This window comes from Pomacea canaliculata, linkage group LG2 (assembly GCF_003073045.1).
Source record: "Pomacea canaliculata isolate SZHN2017 linkage group LG2, ASM307304v1, whole genome shotgun sequence".
In the NCBI taxonomy this organism is placed as follows: Eukaryota; Metazoa; Mollusca; class Gastropoda; order Architaenioglossa; family Ampullariidae; genus Pomacea; species Pomacea canaliculata.
The window spans coordinates 4,698,407-4,713,822 of record NC_037591.1 but is presented as its reverse complement, the minus strand read 5'-3'; the positions used below and the strand labels follow the sequence as shown (position 1 = coordinate 4,713,822).

The following is a 15,416-nucleotide window of genomic DNA, read 5'->3' as shown; positions in this document are numbered from 1 at the left end:
ATGAGCATGCTCTTGGAGAAGTAACAAGAAATAAACTAAACTAAACTATTTCTGAATATATCAATATCTGTATCTGAATAAATATTCCCTTCCCTTCTTGAAATATAGAACTACAAATACAAATAAATACGTGAATATCAGGATTTTAAAGTAAAATGTCAAGGATTCAGCATTTTGGACAGAGGTGGACTCACAAGTTTGACACATGGGGATATTTGTTGATAATCATTAGTTGAGGAAACATACCTTGTATTGAACTCAGTATAATCTGTACCTGAGGATGTATACCTTGTACTGAGCTCAGTCTAGTGAACAAAGTGTTTTGACCTAACTAGACCTTTGAAAGAATCTGCTACTTTGTCTGTATTTCAATTATCTTTTCATTTGCATATGCTTTACATTATATCAAGTTTGAGGACCATAATGAGAACCTTTTTAAAAATTTTGGTCCAGGAGTTTGTTGCTGTGAGGGACATGTATGTATATCTATATTCTGAAAATATTTACTCAAATAACTGTTCATTTGTCGTTCATGTGTTCACAACTCGTCGTCTGGACACGTTCAGAGCGATGGCCAGTCCTGCGTACATCGCATTAACAGAAGAAGATCCAATCATGGCGGCCTTCAGTCTCTCCCAGAAATTCCGCAGTTTGTCTGAAATCGAGGGCGAATATAAGGTAATTCTGCTGACCACAGGTCGCCTTCAAGATGGACACCCTCTCCGCACTTTAAACTTTAAGACAACAACACAACAATGTAACAGAATTTCTCTGTCTAAAACAATCTTCAATACAGCTTCGAAAACTTTAAACTTAAAACTGAATTTCATTAGTACACTTTCATTAGCAATAATTTGAACATATGAACCAGGGAATATCAGTTTTGCTGCTATGGTCTAGTCATGAATGGCAGTCTCTTACAAAATCCTATTACTTGTTTTAATGTCTCCATTTACAGTACAGGACAAAAAATCTTTGTTGGCCTTACTCTAGAATTTGTTGATCCTGCTAGCTGTAACTTTAAAGAATCATTTTACATCAAACATCAATAAAGGTGGCGAAAGAACATAAAATGTCAACAATTAATCCTAGATGTCACTTTGTAAACATTTACGCTGGCATAGGTTGCCTCACAAATAATAAAAATCTCCAACCATTGCCACTCATGCACTCAAAGTCAATTAAAAAGGAGACAAAAACAAATTCTGGGATCAGTAGTCGTGAAACTTCTGTCACAAGGGTTGAAAATAAAGAGAAGTCAAGCGTAAAAAAGTGATTCTCAAGTTGTATGTATGTTAGTAAGACAAGTGACAGAAGTTATATTTAGGAAAAATTATACTGAGGACGAGTTTTACTGGATGTTAATCAGAGAAGTTAGAGAGGAATTAAGTCAAGAAATGTTGGTGTTAAGAGAAGCTTGTGACTACAAGTTAGATGTGAGAAACGATGTGAGAAGGTACTGAGGTTGGTCCTGTTGCTTTTGGCAGCAAGTGTACCAGGAACTTGACCACCAAGTGCAGAACTTCACCATAGCCCTGCTGGACCAGTGCCAGAGCTCGGACGAGGTGAAGACCGTTCTGAGCGGCAAACCCAAGATCAAACACGATAACGGCATCGATGAGACTGACGAAAGCAGCAGCGACATCCTTCCCATGGTGCACATGGCCCTTCGCATGGAGCAGAAAAAGGTGAGATACCGGAAATTTGTTTGGTGTGTGTCTAAGAGTTCTGACCGCAAAACCTTCTCTGAAGAGAAGCTGTCTACAAAGGATGTAAGAAATATTCCGACTGTGGACAAAGGCAAAAATACACTTCACGTGACTGACACGTGATTGTCTCCTGTTTCAGTTTGTTGCACATCCTCAGTGTCAAGCCCAGATAGGGGAGCTGTGGTTTAGTGGTGTACCCTTTCTCAGGTACCTCAATCGCTTCCTGTACCTGACCCTAGCTGTCCCGGTGGGGATGGTGGTGTGTCCCTTGTTTTCATTCATCTACCTTGTAGCACCCTGGAGCAAGGTAAGAGCTGCCTTTTGGAACCCCTTGATCCTTCTTACACATCTAGTATATATATATATCTAAGAATCTAGATGTGTCAGGGATATATATATATTCATTTAACACCAGATAATCTCCGACTGTATAACTGTTCTTCCTCATTCCATGTAATCTGAACAAGCAAGATCATAGAACATACAAACACTGATAAACATAACTTAACTTAACACACCTTAGTAAGGTAAGATTATCACTGATGCGATTAATTCTGAGAATTTTTTTGTGTGCTAAAATGGTTTTAACAAATATCCTAAGGTTGAGAAATTTAGATTGAAAAGTTCTCAACACATTTTCTTTTTTTTCCCTTTCTTTCTGTGTCATGTATTATGAAATAATTTTGAGGAAAACCTTTGGTGGTACTATAAAGCTTTTCCCCTGTTTTCATACTGTGGCCCTGATGCAGGTTGGTAAAGTCGTCAACACACCGCTGATGAAGTTCCTGAGTTACACCTGCTCGTACCTGACTTTTCTGGTCTTGATTATTACCTCCAAGTTGTACCTGAGGTTCGCCTTCAACTTTCTTGTGTGTGACAAGCCACCCGACTACGCCTACGCCATCATAACCATCATTCTGTTGTGGATTGTTGGTAAGTACCCGCTTCTTACAAACTGGGAACAGTTGCAGGCTGAGTAGTGGAGAGCCGAGTGGTTGGAGCAAGGGTGACTTTTCATTTAAAAAAAATTTAGGACAAAATAATTAAATGATGTTTAACAAATTTCACACAAGGTCACACTCCATGTGCTGTGTCATGGTGACATTTATCAGATTTTATGACTCGATTGAAAGATCAAAATAAAGTATATGAATTATTTATGAAATCAAATGACAAGAGTACAAGAGTTAGCATAAAACATGATAATTAATTCCTGTGTAACATTAATTTATGGTGATGTCACAAGGACAGACTAAATACCGGATGCTAGGTTTCAGGATATATAAATGTCACCTGACTAGATGATTATGATAATAGTAAAATAACCAAGCCGGATCTGTCCACATCCAGCAGCGAGGGCACTTCGTGGTCTGATTTCTAGATAATTAAGACGATTAGGCTGTGGCAAGCTGCATGAAGCTGTGCATATTGTGTATCCATTGTAGTTAAAGGAATAATGTTATATCTTGTGTGTATGCGCCTGCGTGCATGAAAGAAAAGTAAGTCCTAGAAACAAAGTTTTTTTTCGTACTCTGCAAGAATTGAAAATATCCGACAAACTAAGTTTTATTTAACTAGTACTGCGTTTGAGAGACCATGTCTGTATTTAGTCTTCGATTTTCGTCGTTCGTGACTAAGCAAGGAGAGGGTTTCTACTCATATTCAGTCTCTCTCACGCATTCACACACACACACACGATGTTTCTGTTGCCCTCGCGCAGACGCCCTGTCCCACCCCTCCACACCCGGTGTCCTCAAGACCCCGCGCACGCCACTGACCCGATGACCGTGTTTAGTGCAGCAAAGGGTCAATTATTGGAGAGCATGGATGTCTCCCCTGAGTCCTCGTCAGCGAGTGCCTTCGGTTGTCTCCCCAGGATGCGCGGTTGTCTCCTCTTGACGCAGTCAATGGCTGTCTCTGGCTTCAGCTTCCTGCAGGCTGCTGTAGGAGTCATTCAGCTGTGGGTGGCGCACACATTAGAAATCTTTACTCATAATCATGGGAAGACTAATTAACAGAACAAAGTGCCATGAACGGCAGGATACATTAACTGATCAGATTTCATGTCCTCAAAACTCTTGCTTTATTTATAGCTTGGGATATTTTTTAATATTTGATTTGTAGATGATGATACCAGATGAGCAAATGATGGAGGTGCTGACGACTTTGCACGTGTATGCAAAGACTTTTCTTTCCATGTAAATTCTTATTCATGGTGGATGCTAGGATTTGCAACATCCGGGACATGTGATCAGATCCAACAGCCGATAACAGACAAGCTTGATTATATTGTTCAAGCTTCGTCATAATTTATGGATGGTCAGATAATATTTCTTTCGAAAACAAGGGTAAAGCGGGTTAATTGAACAGATTGTGCATCCTAGTATTGTTTTGCCGACCAGTGTCTCGCCACCATTCTTGGTTCTTTACTGTGCAGCGACAATTTATGGGGAATAATTTTTTTTTCTCTCGGCAGTCATTTCCCTAATAGGGCTTCTCCATAATTATGTGCAAACACAGTAATTGCTGCCATGATTTATTTTTTGACAGAATTGTTACCTTCCTAGCAACATATTACTTTAGTTTCTCTGTGGAGGGTAGGTGGGAGGTTTTAATTTTTGTCATACACGTTGTGAGCGAGTGAGGCAAGTTGGCGAAAGGTGTGTGTATGTATGTATGTACACTATATATATATATCTGAAACTGAAAACATCTTTTGTACTGTCAACCGTTAAACGTGTCTATTCAGTCCTGCTACAGAGTTGCCTGGAAATGAAAACTTATAAAGACTATATTCAGTAATTTACAATGGCAGCTTGTTGATGTGCAGGATGCGTTGAAGATACTGTCGGTGTGATCTCTACAAGTGTCAGTAATATAGAATATACACATCCTCTTCTACAGCCCTCGTCTTCACTTTCTAACTTATATCTTTCTAGCATCAGATGACATTTAAAATCAAATAGATATTGGCAGTGTGTGTGTGTGTGTGTGTCGTATGGCGGTTGAAACAAATGTCTTTTGCCCGACCCTCCTCTAATTTGGTAAGAACATAGAGGAAATTGCGAACACCTCTACAACGCACTAAAAATGCAAATATCTCTATTACTCATAGAAAAAAAATTGGACAATGTCGTGATTAGAGTGTACCTTCTCAGAGAAACCGAAAGACAAGGACATCGGGGTAGGGGGAGAGGTGATGGGGGCGCGAGAGCGAGAGAGAGAGAGTCGTGTGGGGGGTGGACACAGTGGCAGTTTTTATCTCCCCCTTCATTACAACCACCAACCGTCGTCTCTCACCTCCCTCTTTCATTGATCGAAAGCATATTTTGTTAAAGGTCAAAAAATGAGGCTTCACTCGGGCAACACTAGATACCCCGGGGTGTGAAAATAATAATGTCAAGGGTTGTTTGTTTGTTTGTTTGTTTGGTTTGGCTTTTTTTTTTCGTTTCGCTTGATTTTTGGTCTGTGTGGCCACTCGTAGCTTGGCACCTGTTTGTGCGCAGGTCTCATCTGGGAGGAGGTGAAGCAGATCTGGCAGGCCGGGGCCGTGGACTACTTCAGCTCACTGTGGAACGTCATCGACTCCATCATGCTCAGCCTCCTCCTCGCCTCGTTCGTCCTCGAGCTCGTCACGCCGCTGCGTATCAACAGAATCATCAGGGATCCAGTGAGAGTGAAGGTGTTCAACATCACCAGCAACCAGTACGACACCACCTTTCTGCCACTGTGCACCACCATCACCAGGGAGGCTTCATCTGATGTCGGGTACTGCCCCAGAAAAACCTACACCCGCGTCTCTGAGAGTAAGCAGACTACGGGCCCACTTGCATGATGCCATCCTAAGGACTGGTTAAGGTCTACGAGTCTTTATGTGGACACACTTTGCTCAATGCACACTGGGTGACCTAACACAGAGATTGAGCACGCACGCACACACATATATACACACTCCCACACACACTCCCACACACATGCACGCTTGTATGCGCATGCTCTCAGGTGCACGCGCGCACATACGGACACAGCTACGCCCTCGCTGACTCTTATGACGTGTTGCCGCCCTCAGGGATCGTCGCCGCTTCTGATAGGAAATAATTCTGGTCTTTTCTGTTCATTTCCGCGTGTAAAGCCGATTTCTTCCTGTGTGAACAAGGAAGCAATGACCGAGGAAATCGAGTCATTAAACGCCTCCTGTCTGGAACAGTACACCACTGCCTGTCGAACTTTCAACCTTCCCAGATATATATATATAGACGTCCTGAGAGCTGTCAGCTCTGGCTACACGACCTGCCCGTAAACAGAAGAAAATGTTAACGGTAATGGTTTCTGATAATTCTGAAAATAATTCCTGACTGTCCTGAGGTACCAGGGTGGTCGGATAGTGCCGGGTTAGCTTCTGTCACCATTACAGCGAAGGTTGGCTGTCCTGGGTTCAGATCTCGTCTCGGACACACTATTCTTTCTCTGCATGTGGCATCTGTTTACTGTGTTCGCTGTCTTGCCGTGGTTTAGCCTTAATAGCTGGCTCGATGTAAAACAACAATCCCTCTATCATTATCCTCCGGCAGTACCAGCTGCATGGAAGCCAAGGTTCAAAGGGGCCAATCACGAGACAAACTGTGAAAAGATGGGTCACATGAGTGCAGCATGGGTACAGCATGAGTGCATTATGTGTGCAGCGTGGAAGCAAGAAAAGCACATGAACACACTGACAGACACAGGTGCACGCAAAGTCATGCTTACATACATTTCATGACACCCGGCACATAGACTCACAGATAAAGTAATTTTACAACCACACACAGCAGTTAAAACTAATTAAATACTTGAGAGCCCGTTCGAATCTTGATAAGAATAAAACAACTGATAAGCGGGTAAGCCAGAATAACGATGCACACATTGCTCACCCGTAATGTAACAGACACACGCACACAGATTTAAGATAACTTCAGTGTGCAGCCCGTGGATTTAATTTTAAAAAATTATTAGAAATTAGTGAGCCAATGAGAAATTACAAAATCTCGAGATACACTGCTTTTAATATATTTATTATCGACTCGGTCGCATACCAGTTGTGTTGGGTGCAGAATGACACCCCAGCTTCTCTGTGTCCTGTGTTCAGTTGTGTGGACACCCACCTGGGTACCGGATCCAGAACTGCTGTCGGACATCCTCTTCACGCTGGGGACCATCATGAGCATCGGCCGCTTCTCCTTCATCATGCCTGCCAACGAGGCGCTGGGAACCATGCTGGTGTCCTTCAAGCGAACCATCGCCGACCTGCTCAAGATCACGGGTATGTTCCTCCTCGTGCTCTTCGCCTTCGCCTGTGGCATCGCCACCCTGTACGCGCCCAACAAATGCCTCACCGACAAGTTCGGCAGGTAAATGAGCTTTGAAGTTTCATTTGAGAATGGACCGGATCGATTCTAAAGTAGTTACATTAATTTTTTTTTGCATTTTACTTGGGATAGAGTGAGAGAAGAATTCTATATTTCATACAATTGCAAAGAAATGATTGAAATGTATATGACCACTGGAAAAATTAACTTTCTCTCATTTTGATTGAAGGAGCTAATAAACTTTGTAAGTTTTTTTTTTAAAATTTCAATTACTGCTTGATTCGTGTTTGTTTCAACTTTGAAAATAATTATGGCTACAAGAAGTAACTTGTTATTTTCAAGATCAGATATGATGAACAAGAATAATCATTCCATAGCTAATAATTTTTTGAAAGTTGATAGCTAATTATTTTGTTAATGATTTGATAGCTAATTATTGTGTGAAAGTATCATACAGTTACCTTACTCTGCCTTGCTATTGGGCCTCACATGTCCCAACCTCCTTTTCGCCACTTCATCCTCTCGAGTTTCCATCAGTCGATGAGACCTCTGACCCTGACTTTCAGCTTCACCAACACGCTGTCCACGCTCACGTGGTCAGTGTTTGGCATGGGCAGCGTGGAAGCTCCGTCTCTCAACGGCAACGGCTCCGTGGACTCGCTGACCAACAACCCGACCCGGTCCTCCGGGGTGGCCACGGTGGGACACTACCTATACGGGGTGTATGTCTTCGCCTCCATGATCGTCCTCCTCAACCTTCTGATTGCGGTCATGTCGAATACCTTCAACGAAGTACAGGTCAGGGTGGTACCGGCGCCTTGCTGATAGTCTCTTGGTCCGAACTTCTTCAAACATGACTCCTTCCACTCATCTTCATATTCTTGCTCCATCTTTCTTTTAAACAGTCAACTCTGTTTTTTTTTTTTTTTTTTTTTTTTTTTTTTGTCTTGATTGGTAAAAGGACAGAGACATCAATATTTGCGTGAAGTGGCTTCTTAGCCGAACACATGACAATTAATATGTTTGGAAACTTGACTGCATGATCTTCGTGCACAGTTGTTTCTAAATTTAAAATTATGTTTCTGGAAAACTAATAGTGTCAAATAATTGAGGTTAGGGGTCAGGTTTTCGGGTTCTCAGGGGTTGTACAATCAAAACCTTTCCGTGTGGAATTGATATTCCCTCTCTCTCTCTCTCTCACACACACACACATGCAGACGACAACCAGACTGACGGAAAGTAGAAAGGATGGACAGATAAAAATGTAAAGATTCGCTCGGGAAAAACCCCCGCCCAACTCCTAACCAAAAAAAAAAAAAAAAAAAAATCCGAGGGTTCCAGAGAGCACTACAGAAGATTAAACATTCCTCCGAGGCATGCTGGTCGCGCATTCCTCTGCCCTCAAAGGAAGCTGCGACTGCACGGCCACCGCCATCTTTAAAAAAAAAACTTGGAGGTCGAAACAAGGATTTATTTTTAAATATCGAAGCGTTGATCACTGTGCAATGTAGCGTGAACGACACGTGATCAATATCCACGGGAGCGTCTCTGCACATTGACTACACGAGTCGCTAATAAATTTAGAAGGTTATGAATAGCACTATTGATGCGCTGCTTTCATCGGTAGATGATAACATCACCAGAAACCTCTGCTACGACATCAAGCATCATGATAACGAGGAGGAAGAGGAGGATTATAAAGAGGATGATCAGGAAAATGTGGAGGAAGAAGATGAGGAAGAAGCATTCCCCAAGTGTGCCAGGTTGTAGTGGTAACATCTTTGATTGTCACCGCTGCAGCAAAAACCTATAAGATTCGGATCTCGTGTAGGGACATTTTTTACATGACCCCTGTTCACATAACTGTCATCGTGGCATTTCTCTAAATTATTCCGTTTTCTCACAATGTTGCCTTTTTCCCTCATGACAAAAAAAAATTACCTCTTGATGAAAGTTCTTTTATACCAGCAAAATCAACCAAGCGATGAAGATGAAGAGTAAGGGATAAGGAATTGGAACATTAATGATTTAATATTGTACTATTTATACTGACACCCATAATGAAAAAATTACTAGTGGTTATCATGATGTCTTCTAATTGCCAAACTAGTTTTGTGAGACCTCTTAGGATGAAAAAAAAAAAAAAGATTACACAGAAGTTTTCACCCATTGTTCCATGACTGTTCTTGTCCAGAATGGTCTGCCAGAGCCCCAGTCACGATTTCATTCTATATAGTGACAAAAGTGTCATTAATGTCCAACAGGAACTGCTTGTAGTTATTTGACCTGCCAAAAGCATCTTTTGTCTCCTCAGAAACAGGTCTCAAGCATTTTCAGAATCGTGTGACAAAAGCAGCCAGAAACAGGAGGAAACCTAAAGTGGAAATATCTGTAGATGTAAGGCGTATTTCCGAAAAAAAGCAAGCTCCTTCATGTGCGGCATCACACGAAAATGATTAGGAATTGCTTTTGGAAGCACAGTGAGCATGGAAAAAAAGTTGTTGACTGAGGGCTGGTCGGCGAGGGACAGTGTCTGGAGGTGACGTCACGTGATCGATGAACCCATTACGTTATCATTTGTGTCCAGGAGGAAAAACACGAGGCACGGGGGCCGACTCCGCACGGTTTGAGTGGACACTTTTTATTAGCCTCAAAGCAAAAGTTCTCCCCAGAAAAAAATTTAAAAATGCAGTGGATTAATAGATTCTAGCTTGCATGCACATCGGTGTTCAAGTCGGTTGTGGAGACAAGTGGACGACAGCGCCATGTTTTTTAATTACGAAAAATAGCATGCCTGTGAAAATGTCATTGTTGCGTGTGGATTTCTTCACCTTTGAATGGAGTAATACTGTTTACAATTTACATTCGCTGTTTACTATTTCCGAGACCTGCCCTTGCTGCACTAGGAACAGAAACATTATGGCCACAAAATATGAGGTTGTCAACATTGCAAGAGGTGCTAAGAGGGGTGGGAAGGGTGTGTCATCGGGTGTGGGAGGCGTGGATACTTGTTGCCACTGTCAAGAGGAATCCAGATCCTGGATAGAGATGTTGATACTTGAAACAGTTTTCTTTCTAGCTGTCACAGCTATTTAATGGACTGGTCGCCTTTTTCTGGATTCCTAACCCTTTTCATTCCACTTTCCATAGACTGAAGTATATTTTGAAGCAGCTTAAAAGGCAACAAGTCCCTCCCACAGGTTAAAACATTAAATTAAAATTAAAGCTAATTAATATCTTGTAATTATAGCGTAGTGGTCTCTTTTCAGACACTTCATGCAGCTACACCTTTCTTTTTCTCCGTGTGTTATAGTATGATGTTTTTGTTATTGTACCAACTTTTCCTATCTTTTTTGTCCTCAAGGAGATGGTTAGATGTAAAAGAAAGATGAATTTTGCTTTCCTTATGAATAAAGAATGTTCATTTTTATTGTAAGTATTTTCTCTCTCTCAATCTTTTTCTCCTCTCCCTGTCTCTTCTGTCATTCCTGTCTCTCTTTACTGTATTCTAGTTCTCTTACTTTTCTCCATCCATCCCCCTGGAAAATTCTATGAAGGCTGTATGGCTCGCTCATTTGGTTGAGACAGTAAACAAATGTGTATCACATGAGCATGACTTTAGCTAATGAGCGTAAACTGTCAATCACGTAAAACTGATGTGCGACGTTGGCACGTGACCCTTGGCAAGTGCAGCTCAACTCACGTGACGTACCACGTTGTTTGTGGCAGTGCGAGAGGACGTGGAGTGGAAGTTCGCGCGCACAGGAACTGTGTTGACCTTCATCGAGCCGGGTACGCCGGTCCTCCTCCCTTCAAACGTCATCCCAGTCCCCCGCAACATCTGGCGCGCCATCTTGTGGGATCGTCGCCGGTCGGACCTCAAGTTCTTCCTCCCCCACGAGGCAAGCAGGTCCGCTACGCGGCAGTGCAGGTCAGTGACCTTGTGTTCCTCAGGTTCAGGCTAGTACCCGGGTAATGTTAGCTGGGATTGAACTTTAGGGTGGCGAGGTTGTAACCCTTGAGTTATTTGGGGTGTGGTTTCTCTAAAGGTATGGAAATAAAGCTTGCAGATTGGGAAAAGCTGAGATGAGAAAGTGTAACCTTGTTCGTCTGAATTGTCACGTTGCTTTCTACAGGGTGTTGTCGATGCTCTTTGTGCTTTTTATTATCCATCATTAAAAATACATTCAAAAATGAAGAAAATATCGGCAGACAGAAGAGTTGTTAAGTCGTGGGGCATCAGGCAAATTAAATTAAGTGAGCACATGTGTTGGGAAAGGGGCAAGGAAACTCACACACATACACACAAACGCACAGAGGTAGTAGCAGCACAAGCGAACGAGTTTTCAGGACATAGCCTACAACAGCAAAGGTATGAGTAAGCACAGATTACTAATGTTTTAAAAGCAGTTATAGAATTGTAATTTTTAGCCTGCATCAATCCACTATAATCATTTCTTTTGAACTTCATGCCAATAATATATTAACATATATTATGTTGTAATATAACATCATGCTTCCTATCCCTTGCTTCCATTTATCTGCCACCTTCCAAGCCTGGCCACGCGCCATCCACCAGTCTCATCAGTAAGCTTGTTATAAAGAAAAAAGACCCACCTGGTCTGAACCAGTAAATCAAAAGTTTTCGTCTTTCTTTATTTAAAAAAAATAATTAAAAGAAGCACAAAAATTTGAAATATTAGAGTAAAATACACTCCCTAAACTGTCATGTAGATGCTCGCTTGTACATATTATCAATACAGTTCTATATTACACTGTGTACAGGCACATAAATACAGATGTATGTCCTCTTTAGTATACAACAACAACGACAACAGCAGCAACAGCTGTGACAAGGAATGGCGATCGATGTCTGCTGAACCACGACTGATAAATGCACACGAGTAGAGAGCGCGGCTGAAGAGCTATTAGGAGATTGTTATTTCTGCCAGCAGGCGCTAATTTGCATTCATGACAGCCCCGGGATTTCCCCGGCGTGCAACCGCCATCCTACCCGCTACAAGGCGCCGAGTCGGTATCACTAAATGTTCTCTTCGCTGAATTAATCAAGGAAGATCAATCAACATGTGGTTCTGCCCCGTTGATTGATCGCTCTCCTGTGAGGAAGTAGACCGATAGTGCAGTCCTCCTTCCGGTGCGGCGCGGGCCTCCTGTCGGTAAAGTACGAGAACTTCCCCTCTCGAGTACCTGTGCGGTTCTGGTTTGGTCACAGAATGCAAAACATTGCGGGTACAGCCGGTAATTGATGTAAAGTGTCGCAGAGAGATTAACGAACCGAACAATATTATCCTGCTGATTAATTAAATGTACCCCGGTTTTAACGGGTACATGATTGTTATTTAACAGGGTGAAAGGTGTGGGGCGATGTTGACAAGAGGAAATCATTTTGATTCCAGATACATGTGACATTTTTAAAAATCGTGATACTAGTATATAAATATTCATATACATCTTTTACACACACGCGCGAGCATGTTACCCCCCTGAAGAACTTCCCACTAACATTTAATTTTGGCCAACATATTATTTCTGTGGACTTGAACCTCAACCAACGCAATGCTCATACTTTTTGCATTAACAGTCTATGTTAACACCCCGTTTCGTTCCCCGTGGTACCAGTCTCTATTGTCATGTTTATGGATGTCTTTTCGTCATTCTACCCGTTTTCCTGACATGGAAAACTTGATGTCTATGTCGTTGTTTGTTGTTAGTTTTGCCATTGTGCTTTGAGGAGACTGCATTTTACTGTGTTTCTCACCCAGCCACTGCTCGACCAAAATTGCAAATCAGCCTCCGTTTGCAAAAAACCAACTGGTCCTGGTAACTTTGACAATTATTTTCGATCCAGTTTCTGTGCTCGCTCTGTTACTACACGATTCCGCAAGTGAATGAATAGTCTGGTGTCTTTACCCTCAAATCCCAAGTTTTGCAAGCATTGGTTATGCTATCGTTTATATATATATATCTACGACTAAATGTAATTAGAAACTTAGGTATTCCTAAAAAAATCAGGATCTTTAATAAAATCTTTATCTTTGAAAAATCATATACCTTCTAATACAAGTACTTGGCTCCTATTGTCATATAATTCGAAGCGTGCGGAAATTTGTTGAATTTTATAAATATGTATCAGAAGATGTGAGATAAATAAACATACACACACAACAAGAACATCCTCTTGGTGCAGAAAAGTAAGAGATAAAGTATATGATTAAAGACATATTAGCTCTTAAATTATAGGAACAACAGTGAAAGCTGCCCTTTGAACTTTTAAAGTGTTTGTTGCCTCCTTGTCTTCTCCAGTAGACAATAAGACTGAGCGAGCAGATGAACGCATGCACGTGTGCGCCGACGTGATCAGAATGTTGTTACCAGGTCTTTACAGAAACACCAGAAATATTGTTGTATAAAGGCAGAAGTTGAACTCAAGATGTATGTCCCCACATCTTGGTCTAAATATCATGACATTTCCGTTGCTGGCACTTAAGAGGTTACCAAATCAATCCGCATGCACAGAGAGACACAATACGGATTGCCATGTGTATGTTTACCTGTTGAGCTCATCCAGTGATGAGAGTTGGGACTTCAATGTGGATGTCCTGGACATCTTGCAGTCTATGTTCTCTTTTTTGTGCATGTGCTATTTGTGATCGTCTGGAACGGAAGAAAAGAGTTGATATTTACCCACCTTTGGAGAAATATATCTTAAGTAGAAAGAATCCATTTTAACTCCTTCATCTTTCAACTTTACATTTCTTATATTACAAAAATCTCTTAAGAATACTTTCATCCCAACAGCGAAGAACTGATGAATTGTAACAAAGTCGCCGTCAATTAGATAATCCCATCAAACCCAATACATTAGCGAGTGAAATTCCTGTCATTACCTAAACACAATTCAATGGTTTTAATCAATAGATTTGGAGAAAACTATTTTACTATAGCTCTGCATAACTTTGTTATCACAATGAAACATGCAGCGTTTGTTTGCAGAGTGATAGGCCAATGATTACATTTTTAACTGTTATCCAACAACAAAAGACAACAAACCTGTGAGAGAGTGTTTTCGGAAGCTTTACATGTTGGTGGCTCCTCACGCCCGATCTTATTCGCCGGAGTGCCAAACTTTTACATGTCGAATTATAGTAAACATCATTAGCCAGACCATTGGGAAATGATTTGAGCTATGTTCGATATGTTACGAAAGTTTGATGTCTCAGAGCGTTCTACAAACTAAATAACAACAAATAAACACTCCGGCTGGTTTCTGCACTTTCAACTCACAAACTTGCCACATAATCGACGATATGATAATAAAACTTTACCTCTTCTCCATCGGTTATCGCGCTCATCACGTATCCAAGCTTGTTTCTAAGCTGCTGGATCGCCTCCTTGTTGGAGAAGCCTAACTAACGGTGTCAATGTCAGCTTTCGCCCACCACTTCCCTGTCTTTACACATTCTGTGTATCAGCTCTCTTCCTTATTCTCTTTGCTGCGTCTTTCCTGTCGTCGACCGACAGCATGACTTTGCCGAAGACAGACTCACGAACTGAGCCTCGAGTCCCCTATCATGAGGCGCAAGCGCAGTGCCTCATCCCTTCTTTTCATTGTTCTACCTCTATTCTGTTGATGTCCCCTGATTCTGTTTGTCACTGGTCTGCACATTATTACCCCACCCTCCTCGTCTCATCCGCAAGAGCACCTGAACTAGTCGACCACACCTAATCTTCACACACACTTGTCATTAACAACAAACCTAGAACATCACAACGTCAGAGAAGCTTTTATCATGCCGGTAGACTACACTTCAAAATAGTAGCATAATCATTTTTCTAATTTCTCTTACCTTTCAGTATAATTCTCCTGGCGCCTCACCCAAAATCTTAAAAAAAAAAGTTTTGATCACAGCTCAACGTTTGAGTAAATGGATTCGGAAAGAATTTATTTTACCCAGGTCTTCGACCCTTTATGTCTAACCTTTCTTAAGGAATCACTTCCTTACATTACATTCGGACTCACCTCTGCATAATGTTGAAGGCGTCTTGGCAATACATTCAGTTGAGGTTAGCGTAGTCGACCTATCAATGCCAGCTCTGCCATGTAAACCATGTCAAAGGCCGCACCCACAGACCTCCAGAAATTAGAGATATTTTGCATTCGCCATCTCTGCATAGTTGGCCGACTGGACATTGTATGGTACTGCAGTCTATGATTTTCTTCTGCCCCTCTCAGAAGTCGCAGTTAGATTGCTAGACAACCCCAAAGAGCCCCAAGCACTTAGCCATTAGCACAAACTAGCATATCCTATTATCAGGTTTCGTTTCCTATCAAATCTTCTCC

General features: G+C 41.7%; 2 protein-coding genes across 4 annotated transcripts in view; both read left to right on the top strand.

Annotated features, from left to right (window-relative positions):
* LOC112556130 (short transient receptor potential channel 3-like) overlaps positions 1 to 15,416 on the top strand; it is a 55,398-nt gene that overhangs the window by 11,756 nt on the left and 28,226 nt on the right. The gene's annotated exons all lie outside the window — the stretch shown is intronic.
* On the top strand, positions 476 to 7,997 carry LOC112556131 (short transient receptor potential channel 6-like). Its single transcript, XM_025224831.1, has 7 exons — positions 476 to 678; positions 1,488 to 1,688; positions 1,849 to 2,016; positions 2,459 to 2,642; positions 5,216 to 5,515; positions 6,835 to 7,096; positions 7,621 to 7,997. Exons 1-7 carry the CDS (start codon positions 571 to 573, stop codon positions 7,877 to 7,879), a joined length of 1,482 nt encoding a protein of 493 aa, XP_025080616.1. The 5' UTR covers positions 476 to 570; the 3' UTR covers positions 7,880 to 7,997.